This window comes from Ornithodoros turicata, chromosome 5, assembly GCF_037126465.1.
Source record: "Ornithodoros turicata isolate Travis chromosome 5, ASM3712646v1, whole genome shotgun sequence".
Lineage (NCBI taxonomy): Eukaryota > Metazoa > Arthropoda > Arachnida > Ixodida > Argasidae > Ornithodoros > Ornithodoros turicata.
The window spans coordinates 73797369-73816272 of record NC_088205.1 but is presented as its reverse complement, the minus strand read 5'-3'; the positions used below and the strand labels follow the sequence as shown (position 1 = coordinate 73816272).

Sequence of the window (18904 nt, the reverse complement as noted above, 5' to 3'; positions counted from 1 at the left end):
AGCGGTCGGGACATGTACAGGGATTGGAACCGTTACTTTTTTCGGTCCCGGTTTAACCGGCTTATGGGTAGTAATTTTGCTACATGAAAACGAGCTTACGCTCCCCGTACACGGTTGAGAAAGGTGTGAGATAACCGTTTCAGGTGAGTGAAAAAAAGGTCGGTGAGTAGTACAATTATTTCACCTCTAAACCGATTACCGAACCGGTAACCGCATGAATTTTTTTTTTTGTTCAGTTCCGGTTCGGTTCAGGACAAGCAAGAAAATTGTTCGGGTTCGGTTCAGGTCGGCTTCGTCAGAAAATAACGTTTTTTTTTTTTTTTTTTTTGTCGTTTTTGGTTTGGGTTCAGTTACGGTTCCGATCGCTGGCGCCAACCCCCAACGTCTCTCTGCGTGTCCCTAATTGATCTTGTCCCCGTCAAAGGGCGCTCGCAGATTGGCCTTGTCCCAGTGACGTTTACAGAGAGGGAATTCCCGGAATGCTCTCAACATCCCTTGTCTGCTCTTCCCATGCATTAGATCAAATTGCACAGAAAGAACTCCACAAATTCGAGTCGGATTTACGGCGTCATTATCGGTGATTAACGAAGAGTAAAATGGCACGGAATCGGCTTTGACGGATGCGATAGTTCCCTTAAGTGTCCCAAACTCGTGCTGTGAACGATGCTGCGGTGCACTCTAAGGAAAAAATGCGTAATTTCACTTCTTTTGGGGACTAAATGCATTTCCACAAAAATAATCAATTTCGAGAGTAAATGCATGGGAGTAAATGAATGTCAGAGTGGAGGCTGCACTTCACGCTCTGTGCTAGGGGTCCCAGGTACATAATTCGTCTTCATGCATGAAACTACTTTGAGTCACACACTCCACTGTGGTATATCGAGTGATATATAAAATCTTGCGACAGTAGGGCACAATTCGTGAAGAAAGAAGCGCCAACTGTTTCGTACCCTGTGTGGGTGGTAAATTTCTATGTTGGCTGAGTTATACAGCGCTATGCCGTCAAATTGACCAAGAGCACATGTTTACGTAGACTGTGCCATTCGAACGACCATTTGCGAAGTTCAGTGACAATTTGCAGTCCTGGGTAGTAAATGTCGGGTTTAGGGGACTAAAATAGGGAGTAGATGCAATCTACGGGACTAGAAGCTGCACTTACTCCATATCTTTCTTTCTTAGAGTGTAGCAGGTTAGGAAATCCTCGCAAGATATACCCCAAGCAGCACAATGTACTGAAAGTCGAGTGCAACAGGGGTGGACGGTATGTGTATTATCAATGTTCTTTAGTTTCAGGAGTCTGTTCAAGGCCTTCCGCCTACCCGTCCACCCCTATTGCACTCGACTTTCAGTACATTTTGCTGCTTGGGACACTACGCTGTTTTTGTGATAAAGCAACAGGAATGTTGTTTTGTGGAACATCAAGTGAGTGAGTGCGTGAATGAAAAAGACAAAAAAAAAAAGAGAGAGAAAATTGGCACTACCAACGTGGAAGCCGGCACATCGAGCCGGCGTGGAACATCGAGGTTTGCGTCGGCAAGGTTGAACATGCATACAAAACACGAAAATAAAATGTAATATGCAAACGTGCCAAAATTAATTAATATGAAAGAACCAAACACAAAATTTTCTATTGGCAGATTATACTCGTTTTGTGCAACTTCGTACGCTACTTGTTTTGGCTCTGCAGTCTGGAAATTCTTTGACATCCTTAATCAGAAGAGCAGCCAGCACAACACATGAGAATTGCTATGGAAGCACCAATGCCAGCAGAGTACGTCGTGGCCTTGTACACCATACGGTTGCAGTAATGTGGGCTGAGGGGTTCGTTGAAATCCATGTGTTGCACATTAATCACCCACACGATGCCTGAAAGAGAGTGGGATTACACATGAATCCTTGAAATAAAATGCACCTGTAAGCTTAACAAATAAAAATATATCATGAATTCTCGTGGATGACATTTTTAATCATGCATGCACGCGAAGCAAATCAAAGGCAGTCTGTTGACAGGACAGTGTTAGGAATCAACATCCGAGTCTCGCTGCATTTCCTTTTGATAATCTGTGTCTCTGTAATTGGTATCTTCCCTTTAATTGGATTTGTGGCCGAGCGATAAAATTGGGCAATACTTTGGAAATTTCATCAGCTTTTCCACTGTTTTCATGCTACATGGCACCGTTCATATTCACGGCAGAGCAATGAGCATGCAAAACCGAACCGCATTAAAAAAGGCGTACCTACTAAATGCTGTTGAAAAATGTTGGGCATAACGGCCACTCCGATATTAAACAGCACAGCGCCATGGACTCCTCCCTGGCAATGCCAGCTAACGCTCGATCCCATACGTCCCCCCCCCCCCCCCGGCCCCGCTAACGCGTCTGTGGCTGCAGCAGATGTGCACGTAAAGAAAAGACTAGCATAGTTTGCGACCTTTGTCATACAGAGGTGTGCATCGAATGTGTGCGGCAAATAGTTGAATAGTCGCATCACCGGCGTAGTCAGGGGGGAGGGAGGGGGGCCTCCCTTATGTAGGATCCCCATAGAACCCCCCCCCCCGAAATATTTCTGTTGCTACGCCGCTGGGTCTCATCGTAATGTTCAAAAATACCGCAACTGGGGAGCGCCTACTTGCTCCTTCGACAAGCAGCATCATATTAATTTAATAATACTATCCAATACTATGTTGCTCTAGGTCCGGTAGAGACCTGTGGGAAAAGCATGGGAACCACTGCTGACGGCTTTGATTTTAGGAGAAGTGTCTCAATTAGTTTGCACAGGCAGATAGTTGGGATGGTCGGACGAAACGCTTCCAAGCATATTGCGATTTCCCGGGTTTTAACTCTAGTACAACTACAATGGTTTGCTAAGATTGGAACGCATATCCGTTGTTTCGATTTTGACTGATTGATTTGTAAAAGAAAGAAGCTTGTGTGACTGGTAGAAGATACCATCCGTCACATGCGATGACTTTATTCTATCCACGGGCGGACATTGAGGGCATTCACCACTGTATTTTTTTTTCTCATCAAGTCACATATATCCTGAAAAAATAGCTAGGAAGCAAGCGAGCATATATCCTGTTTGTGCCTAGCTATGAACGTGGCCATCCCCGACCGGCGAAAGCTCTAACACCGTCGGCCGGTCGGTCGTCACCGCTCATGATCATCGAAGCGCTTGGGAGCTTCCTGATGCATACGGGGTGGGCTTGTCATCTTTGACTGTGCTACAATGATGATGTCGTGGCTGAGGTACGCTACACCGGATGGCGAACCTCGAATCGAGGCCGACACATGTTCTCTATGACCATTACTTGCACCAACACAGAAATACGATGTCCACATATCTACGACACACCTCTGGTAACGTTGTAATATACAAGGGCAAACACAACACAGGCCTCACAAGGCACAGTTGCGTATTTCAACTAAATAATGGCAATTGGAGAAATGGCACCGGCAATGGGATTCGAGCACACACACTTTGGTTGCCGGTCAGAGATGGTACCAATTGACGTGGTGCTACCAACGTTAACCGACGTACCAACGGTCCAGGCCACGTAACAGCCAATGTAGCCAGTGGGTACGTCGAAGTGAAAGTAGGTAGCATGGTGATTGGTGGCGCCTCTGATCGGCAGACAGAGGGTGTGGGTTCGGATCCCACTGCTGGTACATTTTCTTCGACTGCGAACACAGCTTCCCGTACATTCCTCTTTGCAGGCGCCCGCCGCTTGTTTCAAAGTCCGGAACTTTGAATGTGCGATACAACAACAACAACAATAAATAAAAAAGTGATGATGACATGAGATGTTTACCCCTGGTAGCCACGGAACCCTACCCCACTTCACAGTGTGGTTATTATGAGAGACTGAATTATGGTGGAAGTGAAGCGACGACAGGTCGGAGTTCTGTTTAGAGCTCCTCGAGGAGTCTAGTGGCTTGCATGAAAGCAAAAAGGGAGCGAAGAGCCCGGCACTGATGCGCAGGGGAGCTCCATGGGCCAAGTACTTTGGATAAGCTGAATGGTCTATGTTCTAGGAGTTCAAGTTAGCGTCGAAGCACCCGGCGTTCACAAGTGTACCGGTCACAGGTGCGAATACAATGATGAACAATGATTGTAAAAAAATATATATTCACCTGCAATGCTCCATCCCATGAGGAAAAAGAGGCAGAGAACTACGACATATGCTGAAAGCGACTCCAAATACTTTGGTTTGAAACACGAAATCAGGAACACTAGCAGCAGGACGACACCGGCCACGACGAGGTAAATAGGTATCTTGTTCTCAGCGGGACATTCATTGAAGTAGAGCGACCCTGAAACACACAAACCCTGTTAGCATTTTCTTCCTGTTAGGGCACTAAACGGATCCGCGAACATTATCGCACCGCAAAGGGTACCGCCCCGACGACCAAAAAAAAGTAGGTACAAAAGCGTGTACCACCTGTGACACGCAAGGGCTCATGGGAACCTACAGCGCGGATTACGAAACTACCACCCTCTCAGAAAAAAAATGTGGAGCGGTTACACCTTTAAGGAGGTAATAGTTGTCTCATATGTTGTGCATGAAAGGTTGCAAAGTTCTACCTGCTACCTATACGAGTGATAGGGTTACCGCTTCTGATTCGGTGAGCGAGGGAGCGTACGCCTTTGTGCAGCAATTTGGATATATGATAATTGATTTTACCACCCTTTTGTATTGTTGACTGATTAGATTAGTCACAAAATTAGTGAGCCCATCTTCCTTTTCGTTTTAGCATACCACTTCAGTGGTTTTTTTTTTTTTTTTACTGGTTTACACCCTTTATCAGATGCTATGTCGACCTAGGTGACTATAAAAGTTACTCCTCTCCACACCCCTTTTTCTTAGAGTGCAGAGGCTGAGGTAGAAGAAGAACAACAGCATTCCCGGTGTGCGCAGCAGCTGCGGCAGCCGGGGTATAGTCGGGGTAAACCGTAAATGAAGCAGACGACGAAGCGGTGTCCCTCAAAGTATGGAGGAAGGAAACACAGGAGCGGCCGTTTCGAACAGATTTCTGTGGCGGTCGAACAGACCCCTCTGGCGGTCGCTCGTGTCAAAGCCGCCATTCCTTCCTGTCCACCACGTGATCCTCCCTAAAGTTTCGGTTTAGCAACGTTTTGTTGCTCGCGCTGCTTTCCGTGCTTTTATGCCTTTCCATCTACTCTTAAAATGTGAGCACCATTGCTGAAACAACGTTGTGTTCACGGGTTCTTACAACGGCTCCGGCTGTCGTTCAGCGAATAGTAGCTCTGTCACGGGAATAAGGTTTCATTCGTACGTACTTGATCGGTTGTTTCGTGCCCCCCGTGTGTGTGAGACAGTCATCCTGAATCGTTCGTTTGCGAGTTGGCGCTGTGCTACAGCTGCAGGTTCATTTGGTCTCCTCCATTGTGGTACAAGTTCGCTTAATGTCATTCTCGTTTAATGTCATGTTTAATGTCATTCACCTCAGCAACAGACACGCAAAACATGGCCTCGTCGTAACAGAAACGTCGCTGAATGATGTTTCGAGTCCTTCATGCTTGTCCTGCAGAGCGTGACTGGTCTTGTAATAGAAGAGCAAACTGAAGAATAAACCTCCGAACACACAGAAAAAAAACTGCTAGCGCGGGTTCATTGCAACGAGGGTATCACTTAGAGCCCTGCACGGGCTCGGCTCAGCTATTGGCTGTGTGCTCCGGGCCGGGCCCGGGCCGACAAAATACGCCAACACCGCGGGCCGGGCTGGGCCCGGGCCGACAAAAGACGCCAGCACGGCGGGCCGGGCAGGGCCCGGGCCGACAAACATGCTCCTGAGAGTCAGGCTCGATCAGGTCAGGCAGCTAGTTCCATGCAACGGAGGACTATTAGTTCATATCATCACGTGCTTGCGTCATTCCTGTGCATAGTATTTGCAAAAACAAGCAAGAGACACTGCATTATGCGTATGATTCGACCCACTATGACATTCTCAAAGCCACTTCACGTTGCTCCTCACTCCTCACGTATCTCACAAACACGTTCGCAAAGCTTGGTGAGAGGGGTAAGGATTGGGAGGAGTATGTCGACGGCATGCATCATCTGCATCCACAAAAACTTGGTAGTGTAACGGTAACGCGCTTGCCCGCGTGCTTCCTGGATTTAGTTTGCTCTCGTGCTGTTGAGGTGTCAAACCGACAGTCCATGCATGTTTGTGGCCGTGCCTTCTCTTCTTGTAAATTTACTTATAAATTTGTGTGATAAGCGCTAGAAACGCGTACGTCACGTCTGGAGGTACTAGGCCGGGATCTACGCCCTGAGTCACCGGGCCGGGCTGGGCCGGGCTCTATTCGCTGAGTCGCCCGGCCGGGCTCTATTCACGGGCCATCGGGCCGGGCCGGGCCATTTGTCGATGCGCCCGGGCCGGGTCGGGCCCGGAAAAGTCGTCCCGTGCAGGAGTCTATTATTACTGACAACCACGACTCCCGTCGTCTGCTTTGGGAGCTGGCATGCGCATCCTGTTGTGGTCACGTGAGCGGTCACGTGGTAGACAGGAGCATCCAGTCACGCAATGCACAGGCTGGCACGCTCGTCCCAATGGAAAAAGGTTGAAAGGGCCGCTCCTGTGTTTCCTTCCTCAAAGTTCCCATGTCGCTTTGCGCCGAGCGCATCTTTGTAAAATCGTCTGTTATCATGCTCCGAAAAAGGACGTTATATCAAAATATCCAGACTTGAAACTCCCTTAGCGCTAGATGTCGTCTTTACCAACGCACAACGTCATTCAAAAAGCCATGTCCTTCATAGGCAAGAAGATGATGTCTCACCAATGATGATCATGGATAGTGCAGCAGCAAGTACCGCAAGTGCAAGCAACAGGCAGAACACTGTAACCACTGTAAAGTAGCAACGAAGAAGGTTTAGTGTCTTAACTCCTTGCGAGCTTGTCTTGCATCCACGAGTGCGTGGAAGTCATCATATTAACGCCAGTGTAGCGAACGCCGAACGTCGCCGAAAGCAGCAAGCCAATATGAGCGTCGGCAACGGTTTGATCAAATGTGATATCTTCTCACACTACACCATAATGATTACGTATCTTAGCAGCATCTGGGCGTTAAATGCAGGGTTGGCTACCGGAAACGAGAAACAGTAATTACCAAAATTGAACAGGGAAAGAAAATGGAAACGGAAACAAAATTGTTTTAGTTTCCACTACCAGAAACCGAAACAGAAACGAAATTCAAAACTGGTAACGTTAACGGAAAACAGGACGTTTCCCTCAGTGTTTTCGCATTAATATGAAAATTATATATATCCGCACTACTCTTCCAGTCATCATTCATTCAGTCATTCATTTCACGCGTTTATTTTCGGAACTTTCTTTCGTCTTGAGCCCACTGCGCAGCAAGATGGACGCGAAAGTTTTGGATGACGTGTTATTTTTGCGCACGAGCGGAGACTTTTTAAACTTAAAGGCGTGTATTTCCGCAACCTAGAGAGGCATCTACTTGCGGTGTATAAGATTCGTGACGAAATTTGCATTAACGTCTTTAGTGTTTGTGTTTGGTGTGGATGTCCCTTTGCACCCATTATGTAACTAGAATATCTGACTTGAAAAGTCCAAAACCAGATGGTACGAGTTCCGGATGAGGAACAGAAACGAGTACCGAAATTCGCTCGGAAACGGAAACGGAAACAGAAACCGCTACTGAGAATCCTCCAGAAACTGAAACAGATGAGTTTTTTATAGTCGAGTTTCTCAGTTACCGAAAACGGAACCGGAAAAAAATATTTTCCGTAACCAACCCTGGCTAAATGTAGGATTGAAATAAACGAAATTTCTTGCTAGCACCGTTGTCCACAGCATTTTCACCTCGCAACACAGGCTTTCTAGACTGGAGAATGTACCAGTGCAAAAAAAAAAAAAAAATACCAGACAGACGAGAGAGAGACAGCGACACGCCTAACTTGAGTGCTTGGTCTATTTTGTTGCCAACCGTTGGATAGGAAACGTACAGTGCTTGCCCACATCAGGCTTCAAAAATAGTACTACCCTCGCCCTAAACCCAAGAGCATGCAGGCATGCGCTACTTTGTTTCCCTCCACAGCGATCAGAACCTTAGATTATAAGTACGCTTGGGTCGGTGGAAGGTTGTGTACAACATCCCACTGTGTTCTAACCAGTGTTGTACGTAACACCGTTATAGTGATCGGTTTCAGTACGGATCGCGATACCTTTTGAAATCGGTATCAGAAAAGTATTTCCGTTACAAATTTACGGTAACGCGTATCGGTACCGATACTTTTTTAGTGCCCAACTCATTCTTGACTGGTCGTATTTCTTACTATTATTCGTTGTCACTGGTCCGCCTATAGCGCTCGACAAGAAGCCTGTGGACATGCCTACGCACTCAGTAACGGGAATTATACCAAACACATGTTCACTTTTTTTCTTCCAACCTGTAGGAAATAAGGATGCTGCGCTCAATAAAAAAGTTGAGGTCAACGAACAGAGGTCAAATCCTTGACAGTGCGCTCTGGATTCCACTGCTAAGCTGCCGTGTCGCACTGAGTCATGCTCAAATACACTGTGGTGTTGTAACTTCGAATAAGTTTCCTTTGTTTTTGTCTCCACCTTATGTGTGGGCCTAACACTAACGTAATTGTCATATTGGCCTCTGCCAGCTGCCCGAGAGACCACGACCTGCTAGGGTGGCAAAAGAAGACTTTGAGAACCAACTATTGTTAAAAGTCAAGCAGAGTGTCCGAGCTACGTAATAAATATGCTGTCTTTTTACTGCAAAGATGTCTTCTTCCAATTTGCTATTATAAACATGGGGTGTTCACGTAAGCGAGATTTCTATATGTTGCATCATCTTCGTATTTTCAACGAAAGTATCGGGCTAAGTATGCGTTAATCCGTTACTTTAAAAAGAAGTATCGATATCGGTATTTCGAAACCACGGTGTTCGACACTTTTTAATTTTGTAACGAGTATCGGTATCGCGATGCCATATTTCGGTAACGGTTACAACACCGGTTGTAACAGAGTGTGTACATTGGTCAGACGGAGAGGTGTGCGAACACACGGCTCAGGGAACATGCGGCCAAACTCAACAACACCCCAAGCTTGCTACCCAACCAGCGCAATGTAGTGAGAGTCCAGTGCATTGGGTGTGTACGGTATGTGTCTTATCAATGTTCTTTAGTTTCACAGGTTTGTTTAAGGTGCACGTGCACTCCCGTGTTTGAAGAAACTGTAATACTGGAATGCTATCGCGAACGCACTCGGCGTGAGATACTCACAGCGTGCCGCATCAACCAAGCCGGAAGAGATAAGCGCGTAAGTTCATCTTTTTTTACTCATTCGGCGGAAGAAATACCTGAGACTGACGGATGTTTAACCACTCTTGATCACGTGTGACTGCAGGAGACGTGAGCTGTAACTGCTCCCCCTTGTTCAGTTGGAAGTTCGGCGTGGTGTTGTCTGTTTTTCTCTGTGTGGTGTTTTTGCGCCGGAATATTCTTCAGTCACACCGGAAAACACGGTACATTCGAAAAATATAGACACTGAAGCGTCCGTCCCGGTCTCCTGTAAAGCGTGCTTTCACTGCACTGCAACAATTCACGCAGGAGAAGCAACCAAACAATTTGTCCTTCCCTGACTAACTTCGCGACAGACGTAATGCGAAACATGAACTATAGTGGTTATATATGGACATTCGGAGGGGGAGGGGGGGCAAGAGGTGACGTGCCCCTTCCTTCCCGTGAAGTTTCAAGGTCACCTGTGCAGGTCGCGCCATCTTTACTCGCAGGCCGTCATGATTTATAATGAGATGTCGTGGTCATTACTCTGAGCCTGCGTTTCGGTTGTGGTTATTTTTTCTCTCTAGTGGTTCCTGGTTGCATGCTTTATCCCCCTCCCTCTTAGAAGGTCTTTTCCCTCCCCTGAAAAAGATCTTGGGAAACCCACGGTTGTGAGAAGGGGGGGGGGTGCGTTAGCAAGACTAATTAGTAACAAAATAAGTAAAAATTGTCAAAGCCGACTACTATAAGAGGCGGGGAGACCACAGAATGTATGGGGAGCCGTCAGTGAGTTCGTTATATGCCAATGCATTTAATAAGCATTTTGAGTTAACTAGTAACCGATCGGGGTCAACCGGGAATAGCAGGGACAATCAATGATGGGTACATAAGACCGATGAAGTTTGAGATTGCAATCCTTGCTCCATGCTCAGAATTCATCTTCAATGTATCGCTTTGACAATGAAAGGTTCCCGAGCAGATGACGAATTTTGCGAAACTTTTTTGGTGCTGTCTTCTTGGAAAGCATCTCCAAGTGGATAACACATTAACTTTATAATTCCGGATTCCTCGCGGTCACCACCTTTAACTCTGTTGTCCCACCGTGTAGCATGGTGAACAAATAAATTGAACTGATTTGAATTGACTATGGTCGGGCTGCTATTCCTTAAAACGACAACAAAATTTTTAAAAAATAAACACGGCGGTGAAAGAATGAAGTTATGAAGAAGCAGCTAGAGGTGCTGCCGGTCACTGTTCACTTGCTGCTCACTGCTTCCCCAAATGCCCAAAAAGTTTGCTAACGCGACTTGTGTCAGTTGACGGCAGACGCGCACATTCTGAAGTTGGTGACATGCAAATTGTGGAACAGCGTCACAAAGCGTATGTACGTGCTTTTCAAACGCGTATTTTAGAATCATTCACTTACTTGCTTTACAAAATAATGCGCAGCCATTTCCAGGGTTTTCTATCGTTTGAAGCCGCTGAACGCCAACGATCCGTCTGACTTCAGTTACTCGTACAACCCTCGAGAGCACTCTTGTTACTATATGTCCTGGGAAAGCAAAACAGGATAGATAGAGGTGTCTCTGCTTGTTGTCGCAGGAGGAGACGGACAGGTAATGTCAACACTTACATGCGTAAATGTCGGATTACAACGAGAGTTAACCCGAATGGTTAGACCTTTAAATGCATTTCGAGCAGCAGGACTGGTTCGTTCCAGCTTCTACCACTATCGCTCAGTAAATACAACAACAAAAACAAACAGGTAAAGGGTACGTTAGTTTCGCCGTTTGCCAATCTACCAGGAAGAGCAGAAGTGAAAACAGAAGGGTCTATCGAAGCGTTAATGCGAGTACATTGTTAATGCGAACACTTCGCAACACAGGGACACCGCGCGCACACACACATCATTTCCCCTGCCAAAATCTCACTCGAATTCGACCCTTCCTAGAAACAAAACGTCACTAAGCGTGGCTGACATAGCAATAACAAGGTTTGCAAATGTATTCACCGTACCATTCGAGTTCACGTTTATTGATGCCTCCTGCGGGATGACATACACTTGTGTTTCCTGAGCCTGGAAAGAGAAACGCACCCGTATTTTTTCGGTGTAAACAAAGCACAAAGTAAAAGAATACGGCCGAATTAAAAGTTTAAGTTCTGTGAGACTGCTTCGCCTTTTCAAGACCACTCCCGTCACGAAGACAGAATAATTCGTAGTCATAGTCGCGCGAAAGCAAGTTGCACGACGTTGCGCAATGAACGACATCAACAGGGAAGTACTATCGGGAGCTTTATGAAAGGGAACGCGCGAGCGGGTGGCAGGTAACCTCCTCTGTCACTTGTAGCGGCACTCTGTGATGATGACACCAGACAAAACTGCAAAACTCTGGTAATTTTACCAGAGTTTTGCAGTTTTGTCTGGTCTTTGTCTTTTGCCTGGTAGTTTTGCCTATCATGGGTGCCGGTATGGGTGCCGGCACCCCCGCCCTATCAGCAAGTGATACCAGGCTGTAACAGGATCCACGGACGCTAACAGCGAATTCAGCTGGTCATTTTCGTGCAGAAATAGCTGCACTGGCTCGAGCGTGCATGTTGTGTTGTGTTGTGTTGTTGTGTTGTTGGCCGTTTCACGCAACCTGTTCGGCTGGTCGTTCGCCTGCAGCGTGTGCTCGCAAGCACTGAATCCGTGCAGGTTTAGCCATACCGATAATATCGGCGGTGTGGCCCGGGACACGAGCTCTCAGGTTCCGCTTTCAGCTCCTTCTCACCCCCATTTTCATTGTTTACACTTGCTCAACATGGCCGCCATGGAACCGGCAGACCTACTGTAGATGTTGGATGGTTTGGATGAGTCAACTTCGTCGAGTTCAGTAGCAGCAGTTACACCCCGCTTTATGCAGGGGCGTTCAACGGAGATTTGGTCCACGGGGGCGAAGCGTCCGAAAGTGGAGAACTATACGTTGTGATGGACACTGTTTCGCGCTACTAGGACGCTGAGGTACGAACGTGGTTTGTGGTCATGAATCTAGGGTTGCGAATGTGGATTATGGCATTGGCATGTATTTTATGTTTAAATTAGTTATTAAAGTGGTTGTCCTGCGGCTCCATCTTGTACATCAGCTGCATGAGTTCCTCCGCTGCCGCGGTGTTGCCAGTGTGCCGCAACGCGCAGCGTTGGTTGAACGCGGTTTCGCATTTTTGGTCCACACTGGCACCTTCTAGCATGATCGACTGGGCGGATCGGTGTCGGCAGCACTGGCTCGGTTTTCCTGCAAGGGCGCTAGCGCACTACACTGGCCCTGCACTCGAACGACCACTTGGATTCACTATTAGTTCCTTCAGTGTAGAGATAACTTGATGCGTCGAGATAGGTAATCGGAACGCGCTTATTGAACAGCGCTGCGCACGGTGCTGTCCGCCGTCCAATAGAAGGAAAACCCAGGAAAAACCCCAGACAGCACAGCCGGCACCGGGATTCGAACCCGAGTACTTTTCAGACGCTTTCAGACATATATCGGCGCAGTTTCCTTAGAAGTCGGCCCAGGACGCACATTCCCCCACGGCGTCAGCCGTGACGTTGCCCACCTCTGTGAGGAGGCCGACAACGGCGAGCCTCTTCACCAGCACCACCACCACCAACAACAGAAGGGTTCCGGTTACTTATCTCGACGCATCAAGTTATCTCTACACTGAACGGGCTCAACCTCCCCATTGTCATCGGGATGCGGTGGAAGTGACGACAACAGAAGGTACAGCACTTCCATACAGAATGAGCCACAAGGAGTCGCGGCAACTAACGGACAAGGGGACAAAGCTATCTGCCACGCGCTCCCGGCCGCGTTCCCTATAATTCATAAAGCTCACGACAGTACAACCCTCGTGTTCCGTTCTGGAGCACTACAGATAGCTGCATCGAGCTGCAGTTGGGATGTTGGACAATAAAGAAAGCTAAGAAACCCAAACTTAGATGTCAACCTCTTCCACAGGGCGCCTGACTTGCCATGTTTTCGGAAACATCATCGCGAACACCTTCAGCTCCACGAAAGCTCGCTAAAAAACATACATATCTGTCTTCATGTCAGTGAAGGCAACTTGAGCAGGTGCCATATACCGATTCGTGGGGGCCCTTTCCAGCCTCCAACAACAAACGTTCCTTCTTGTGCCCTTGCCTCTTAACAGCCTTTGTAATTTGTCAGGTGTCTGAGATTCGGGAGGCTTAAATCGTACATGTAGATCGTCCGGAATTGTACCTTTAGGATTGCACTTAGAGAGGGAAAACTAGAATGAAATCCTCCTTTTCCTCTTACAGTGTCGTCACGTCCGCACCGCAAGGGTGGAGAGGGCCCTCATAGGCCCGCACGTCGAAGTTCACATGGGTTAGCTACAGGTTAGCAGACGACGGAACCTGAAGACGAGCTAACCAGTGGAGAGTCACAAAAGCGGTGCTCCGCTTTCTGCGTGACACGGGCCTCCTGGGCTCCCTGTGAGCCGAGTGTCTTTTTCAATTTTTCTTCTTTTCATTTATTTATTTATCTTTTTGTTATTTCCTTTTCTCTTGTTTATATTTTTCCTTTCTGTTTTTTCTTTTCTTTCCTTTTTTTTTCTTTCCTTTTAGGGAATAGCAAGCCGGTGTGCTGCATGGCTGACCTTTCCCCTTTCTTTTTATTTTTTTATTTTTTGCTGCCAATAATTCCCCTCCCCCCCCCCCCCCCGAAGACCAGCGATTGCGACCCCCTACCGTGATCCAGGCGACTAAAACCGCTAGGTTCCTGGCACTCATGGTCGGGTGGCAAAGGTCACGTGATCCAGCGCGGGCGCCGACCTAGTAATTTCCGAGCGCTAGGTCGTGTTGCCACGAGATGATCACCTGAACTCACATAAATGTTGACACGTTGCACAGAAGACGAGTTCGGCCGCGCCAGTTGCTAGATTTCGTAGTGCAATTCCCCGATTCCTTTGTTACTGCCTTTAAAGCAAAGAAGAAGAAGAAACGCAGCTTTTCACAGTTCCGCTTGTGGCGAATTCGGGTGGTCATTTCATGGCAACACGGCCTAGCGCTCGGAAATTACAAGGTCGGCGAAGGAACTGCATCACATGACCGTTGCCACACTAACTTGAGTGCCATGAATCTAGCAGTTTTAGTCATTTTGATAACGCTAGGGCCACCGCGGTCGCCCGTCTTCGGGTTCCGTCGTCTGCTAAATCACGTGAACTTCGACATGCGAGCCAATCAGAGCACGCGCCACCGTTGCAATGCGGATGTGACGACACCGGATATAGTTGGGCAACCCGGCCGCTGCTCGATCGTTTCGAGACAGGGCGAGCAAAGTGCTAGCTGGCAAATTTCTGGCGCTCGGAAAGCGCCACGTGAACGTACGATATTGCTTCGCTTTGACCAAGCGAACATGATTGCTCGGGATGTGGAAAAAAGTAAAGTTTGCCACGAAATGGCTCCCCGAATTCGCCACCATTACGCTCTTGTGAGAACCACACACAAAAGACCGTGTGCGTATGATGGCAGATATATTTTAGTTTTCTGCCGAATTTTACGAAATTTCTCGAACCGCGAGCACATCAGTAAGAGGCAACATTGTCAGGGATTTCAACCGAAACAGGACCACATGAGTATGAATACGATGTGATGATAATGCCTTTTTTTCTCTTCTTTTTATTTTGCTGCACTGCAATGTTTTATATAGCACGCTCACAAATACGAAGGATAACGAGCGAAGGATACGTAAAAACAAAATGAATACCTGGACTCCGACCTGGAATCTTGATCTTTCCGACGCCATTTCGATGGGAGGGCACTGGAGTACTGCCAGTAACGTTCGACGACAGGTAAACCAACGATATCCGCGCCACAGGTTTCAGCAGCTGTTAAGCCTTCACTTATCACGGAAAAGAAGTCAAAGAAAGTAACGGGCGTGCTTACGACGCTCCCCACGAGTATACGGTTGAGCGCAGCCAGCTGGGTATAGGAGAAAGACTATCAACGAGCTTTCCGAAAGTATGCGGGAATGCGTGGCTGAATGACGTCAGAACTGGGGAAGAGTCCAATGATAATAGATCCCATATGGCGACTTCGAATTATCGATCAGGAGCAGGCATCCAAGTCGACTACACAGAGCAGCAAAATACGACGCAGAGAGACCAAATCCGAATCCACCAAAAAAAAAAAAAAAAACATCGCGCTTCAGCCAAGAGCCTGACAGAAGTCGAAGCTCACCTCCAGCAAACTTGGCGAGTCTGCTCTGTTCCGCCTTGAAGATGCGGAAGCTACTGTTATAACGTCTCGTTCGAGTTCCGTCCGAATACGAGCTTTATCGGAGAGACGGAAAGGAAGGAGTACTCCGAGTGAGTTTATCTGAAACGACCAGCGAAACACGATTTCTCGGTCGCGGAGCCTAAAAAGTCGCTTGGGACCGGCAAGTCGAATCTCTCTCTCTCTCTTTTTTCTCTCTCTCTATCGTGCCATAATTATTGTAATCGAATTCGCCAGTAGCTTGATACAAATTCCCGGGCAGCAGGCAATCTCAGTGTCTTAAACATCATGTAGATCTTGTTGATGATGATGATGATGATGATGATAGATCCGAGAAAAAAACGGGGAGGTGAGTCCGGACTAAATCGGACTGGTTACCCCAGTACGCGCTTTTCCAACACCGGCCTTTTTTTTGCTCGTTCTTTTTTTGCCCTACTTGTGGAGTGCACGGCGACGTCATTGTGGGCAATATCACCACGAGCTTGCACTGATGGAAGTTTCTATGCAACGTATTGACAAGCGGCCGTTGAACCTCGCGAAGATCCTCGGACCGTGGACGAACGCTGCCCACCAGATGCAAGGCCTTCGTCTTCTTGCGGAGTACTTGCGCTCCACCGGTCTGGTGACGGATCTCTGAAAGTGCTCCCCCCCATCATCACCCCATCATCCGTTCCCAATGCGCAATGGGGCAATGTACCGCCTCTGCGGCGGTGAATCGCCCACCTCATCATCCAATGTATGTGTGTGTGTGAGCAAGAGAGGTCCAGCAAAGTCGACATCGACGACCCCTGCCTCGGTCACGGAGGCAGAATGATTCATGCCACGTGCCGTGAAACTCAGTTGCACGACGTTGCGCGATGAGCGAAATAAACAGGAAACTATGCAGCTCTCGTGCTCCGTTCCGTTGCATTGCAGCCCCAACGATTAGATTAGTCAAAGGAAGTTCCTTCGGAAGCAGAATAGGAAGTTTTCTTCCTTCCGGTTCTGATTAAAAGTGCAGCCTTCCTTCAGGTCTCAAGCAAACTTGTACACGTTACCGAAAAAAAGGAACTAAATACCGTTACTCGTTACCACGAAAAAAAGGAACTGAATACGTTACCCGTTACCAAAGAAACAAGAGGAACGCGTTCCTGTTACTCGATAGTAACGAGTTACTTTTACGTTACCCCGCTATTAGAGCCACAACCATGTCAAAATTGACACGTGCTTCATTTGGTCCGACAATTTCCATGGAATTCGCTTTGAAGAATAGTTGGTACCCGAAATGGGCATCGGTTATTTTTTTGTGCGTTTGCTCGAGAGAGCCTCTGTGGCAAGACTGAAGAATTGCTGTGGAAAGGCATGGTTGCATCAAATACAGCCACCTTTGTTTGATACCACAATCACATATGTTGGATGCGCCTGATCAGTAGCGAGGCTGACTTTCCTTCTTTTTTTTTTTTTTGTTCTTTGAATTCAAGTACAGCAGCTGCTTTTATTCCCCTATTTTGGCACCACTGTTAGGAGGCTACACGACGTCAGCGGCGATATTGTGCGTTTATGCAAGCTGATAAATACTACACCAACATCTACAAGCCGTTGTATAAGCTGGCTCTTTGCATGGCTAACCTTTCCTTTCTTTTAGTAAACATAACCGCCCCCCCCCCCCCCAACCCGTTGTAAACCATCAAAACCGCCAGGGCTCTCAAGTTCTCGGGCTACCTCCTCACAACACGGCATTGGCTCCACGAGGTATTCGATTGATGCGTGACTCGATACGGTAACTGCTACAGCGGTAAGATATTGAAGACGCTTACCTGAGCACACTTCTCCAAATTCGAATGCGACGAGTGGGATGCACCTGGTCATTTTAGTTTGGGAAGGCAAAGAAAACACCAAAATACTACATTCCCGTCACCGTTTTCCGCCTTCACCCTGAACATCTCGTCCAACCCAGGCCACACTCACGTGATTATCGTCTGTGCCATCTTATAATCCAACGAGTGATCCTCACTGGAGTCCACAAGTGTGGAGGTGGGAGCGAAAATACAGGGACTAAGGTTTCTTCCCGGGATACGCTTCTAGGCCAATGACACGCGCGAGCTGCATATAATAAACTCGGGATTTCGTGGTCCACGTCGGGTGGCCCTACTTTACAACAACACGGCGAATCAGCAGAGAATGACAATGCCATCTCAGGATCCGAGTTTCGGCGAGCTTAGTTACTCTAATGTTTCCATTGGCAGCTGCTGGGAAATAACACCCACAGTCCCACACCCACAACAAATCCAGGGTATTTTTCCAAGAATGCTTTCATGGTCAATGACACGACCGAGAAGTGTTGCGGCATTCGTCATGCCGCTGCCGGTCACCTTAGGACTCAACAAAATAATGACTGTTGACCAGAGGCTCCCAGGAGCTGAACATCCAGGTCAGGTCACCTCGTGTTAGAAGCGTACGAGATTTCGGCAATTTCCACATAGTAATTGACCATGTCGTTCCATGTTGAAGCCGAGCGTAAACGAAGGAAAGGAACGAGTAGCGTGAGTAACGCGTTACCGATTTTTGTAAATGAATACGTTATTAGTTACAATTTTTAGAAAAGTAACTAGGTCGTTACTTCGTTACCGAAAAAAGTAACTGGTTCCTGGGTAACGAGTTACGTACAGGCGTCGCCACCCTTAACCGTAGCGCAGGAGCGCGTGGCCTGCTTGCATGCCAACGCCATCTTGCGTCGATGCTGGGGTGGAGGCTCTAAGACCATGGTACACGAGCGCCCCCCTCTCGATCGGTTGAGCTCAGGATGCCAATCCGATGCCAATGCCGATCGGATGCCAATGAAGCTGTCTGTTATCAGAAAAAAACTATAGATCTCCTCGATCGGGAGCAGCGAGAGATGGGGAAGTGGTTGCTGAGAGGAAACTTTGCAACTCCAAATCCAGCCATCGAAGGGGAAATGGCGTGGTCGACGTTCGCATTCCGGGACGCGCGATCAAAACTCAGGTATCTCGGCCGGCTCATACACAGTCCCGACGATAGCTACATAGGACGAATGTTCCGCCACATCCGGTACATACGCACTAAAACCTCGTGGATCAAAAGAATCAACGAAATAGACCGGATGTACAGCAAGGGAACGACAAGACAGAAAGCCAAAAGCGAAACAGAGTGGGCAAGGATAACCACCAAAGAAATGAACAAGATAGAAGAAGAAAGGTGGCGAACCGCAACGGGCAAAAAGAAGAGCATGGACTTCTACAGTGAAAACAAAGATCAGCGAGCACCAGAAACGTTCTACAGGGGCGACCACAGAAGCGGACTCCTTTTTCAAGCCCGGACTGGATCCCTATTAACTAGACGACGAATACACGATTTGT

General features: G+C 47.7%; 2 protein-coding genes across 2 annotated transcripts in view; both read right to left on the bottom strand.

The window, feature by feature from the left end:
* Window positions 1–1710, bottom strand: part of LOC135394771 (uncharacterized) — a 33653-nt gene extending 31943 nt beyond the window's left edge. The window contains exon 1 of the mRNA XM_064625733.1: window positions 1671–1710. Within this exon, the coding sequence (XP_064481803.1) occupies window positions 1671–1706 (36 nt within the window). The 5' untranslated portion in view covers window positions 1707–1710. The remainder of the gene's footprint in view (window positions 1–1670) is intronic.
* On the bottom strand, window positions 1556–15534 carry LOC135394770 (transmembrane protein 272-like). Its single transcript, XM_064625732.1, has 6 exons — window positions 15040–15534; window positions 11297–11357; window positions 10707–10832; window positions 6802–6870; window positions 4134–4313; window positions 1556–1866 (listed from the first exon to the last, which is right to left on the bottom strand). Exons 1-6 carry the CDS (start codon window positions 15076–15078, stop codon window positions 1709–1711), a joined length of 633 nt encoding a protein of 210 aa, XP_064481802.1. The 5' UTR covers window positions 15079–15534; the 3' UTR covers window positions 1556–1708.
* Window positions 15535–18904: the final 3370 nt, after the last annotated feature.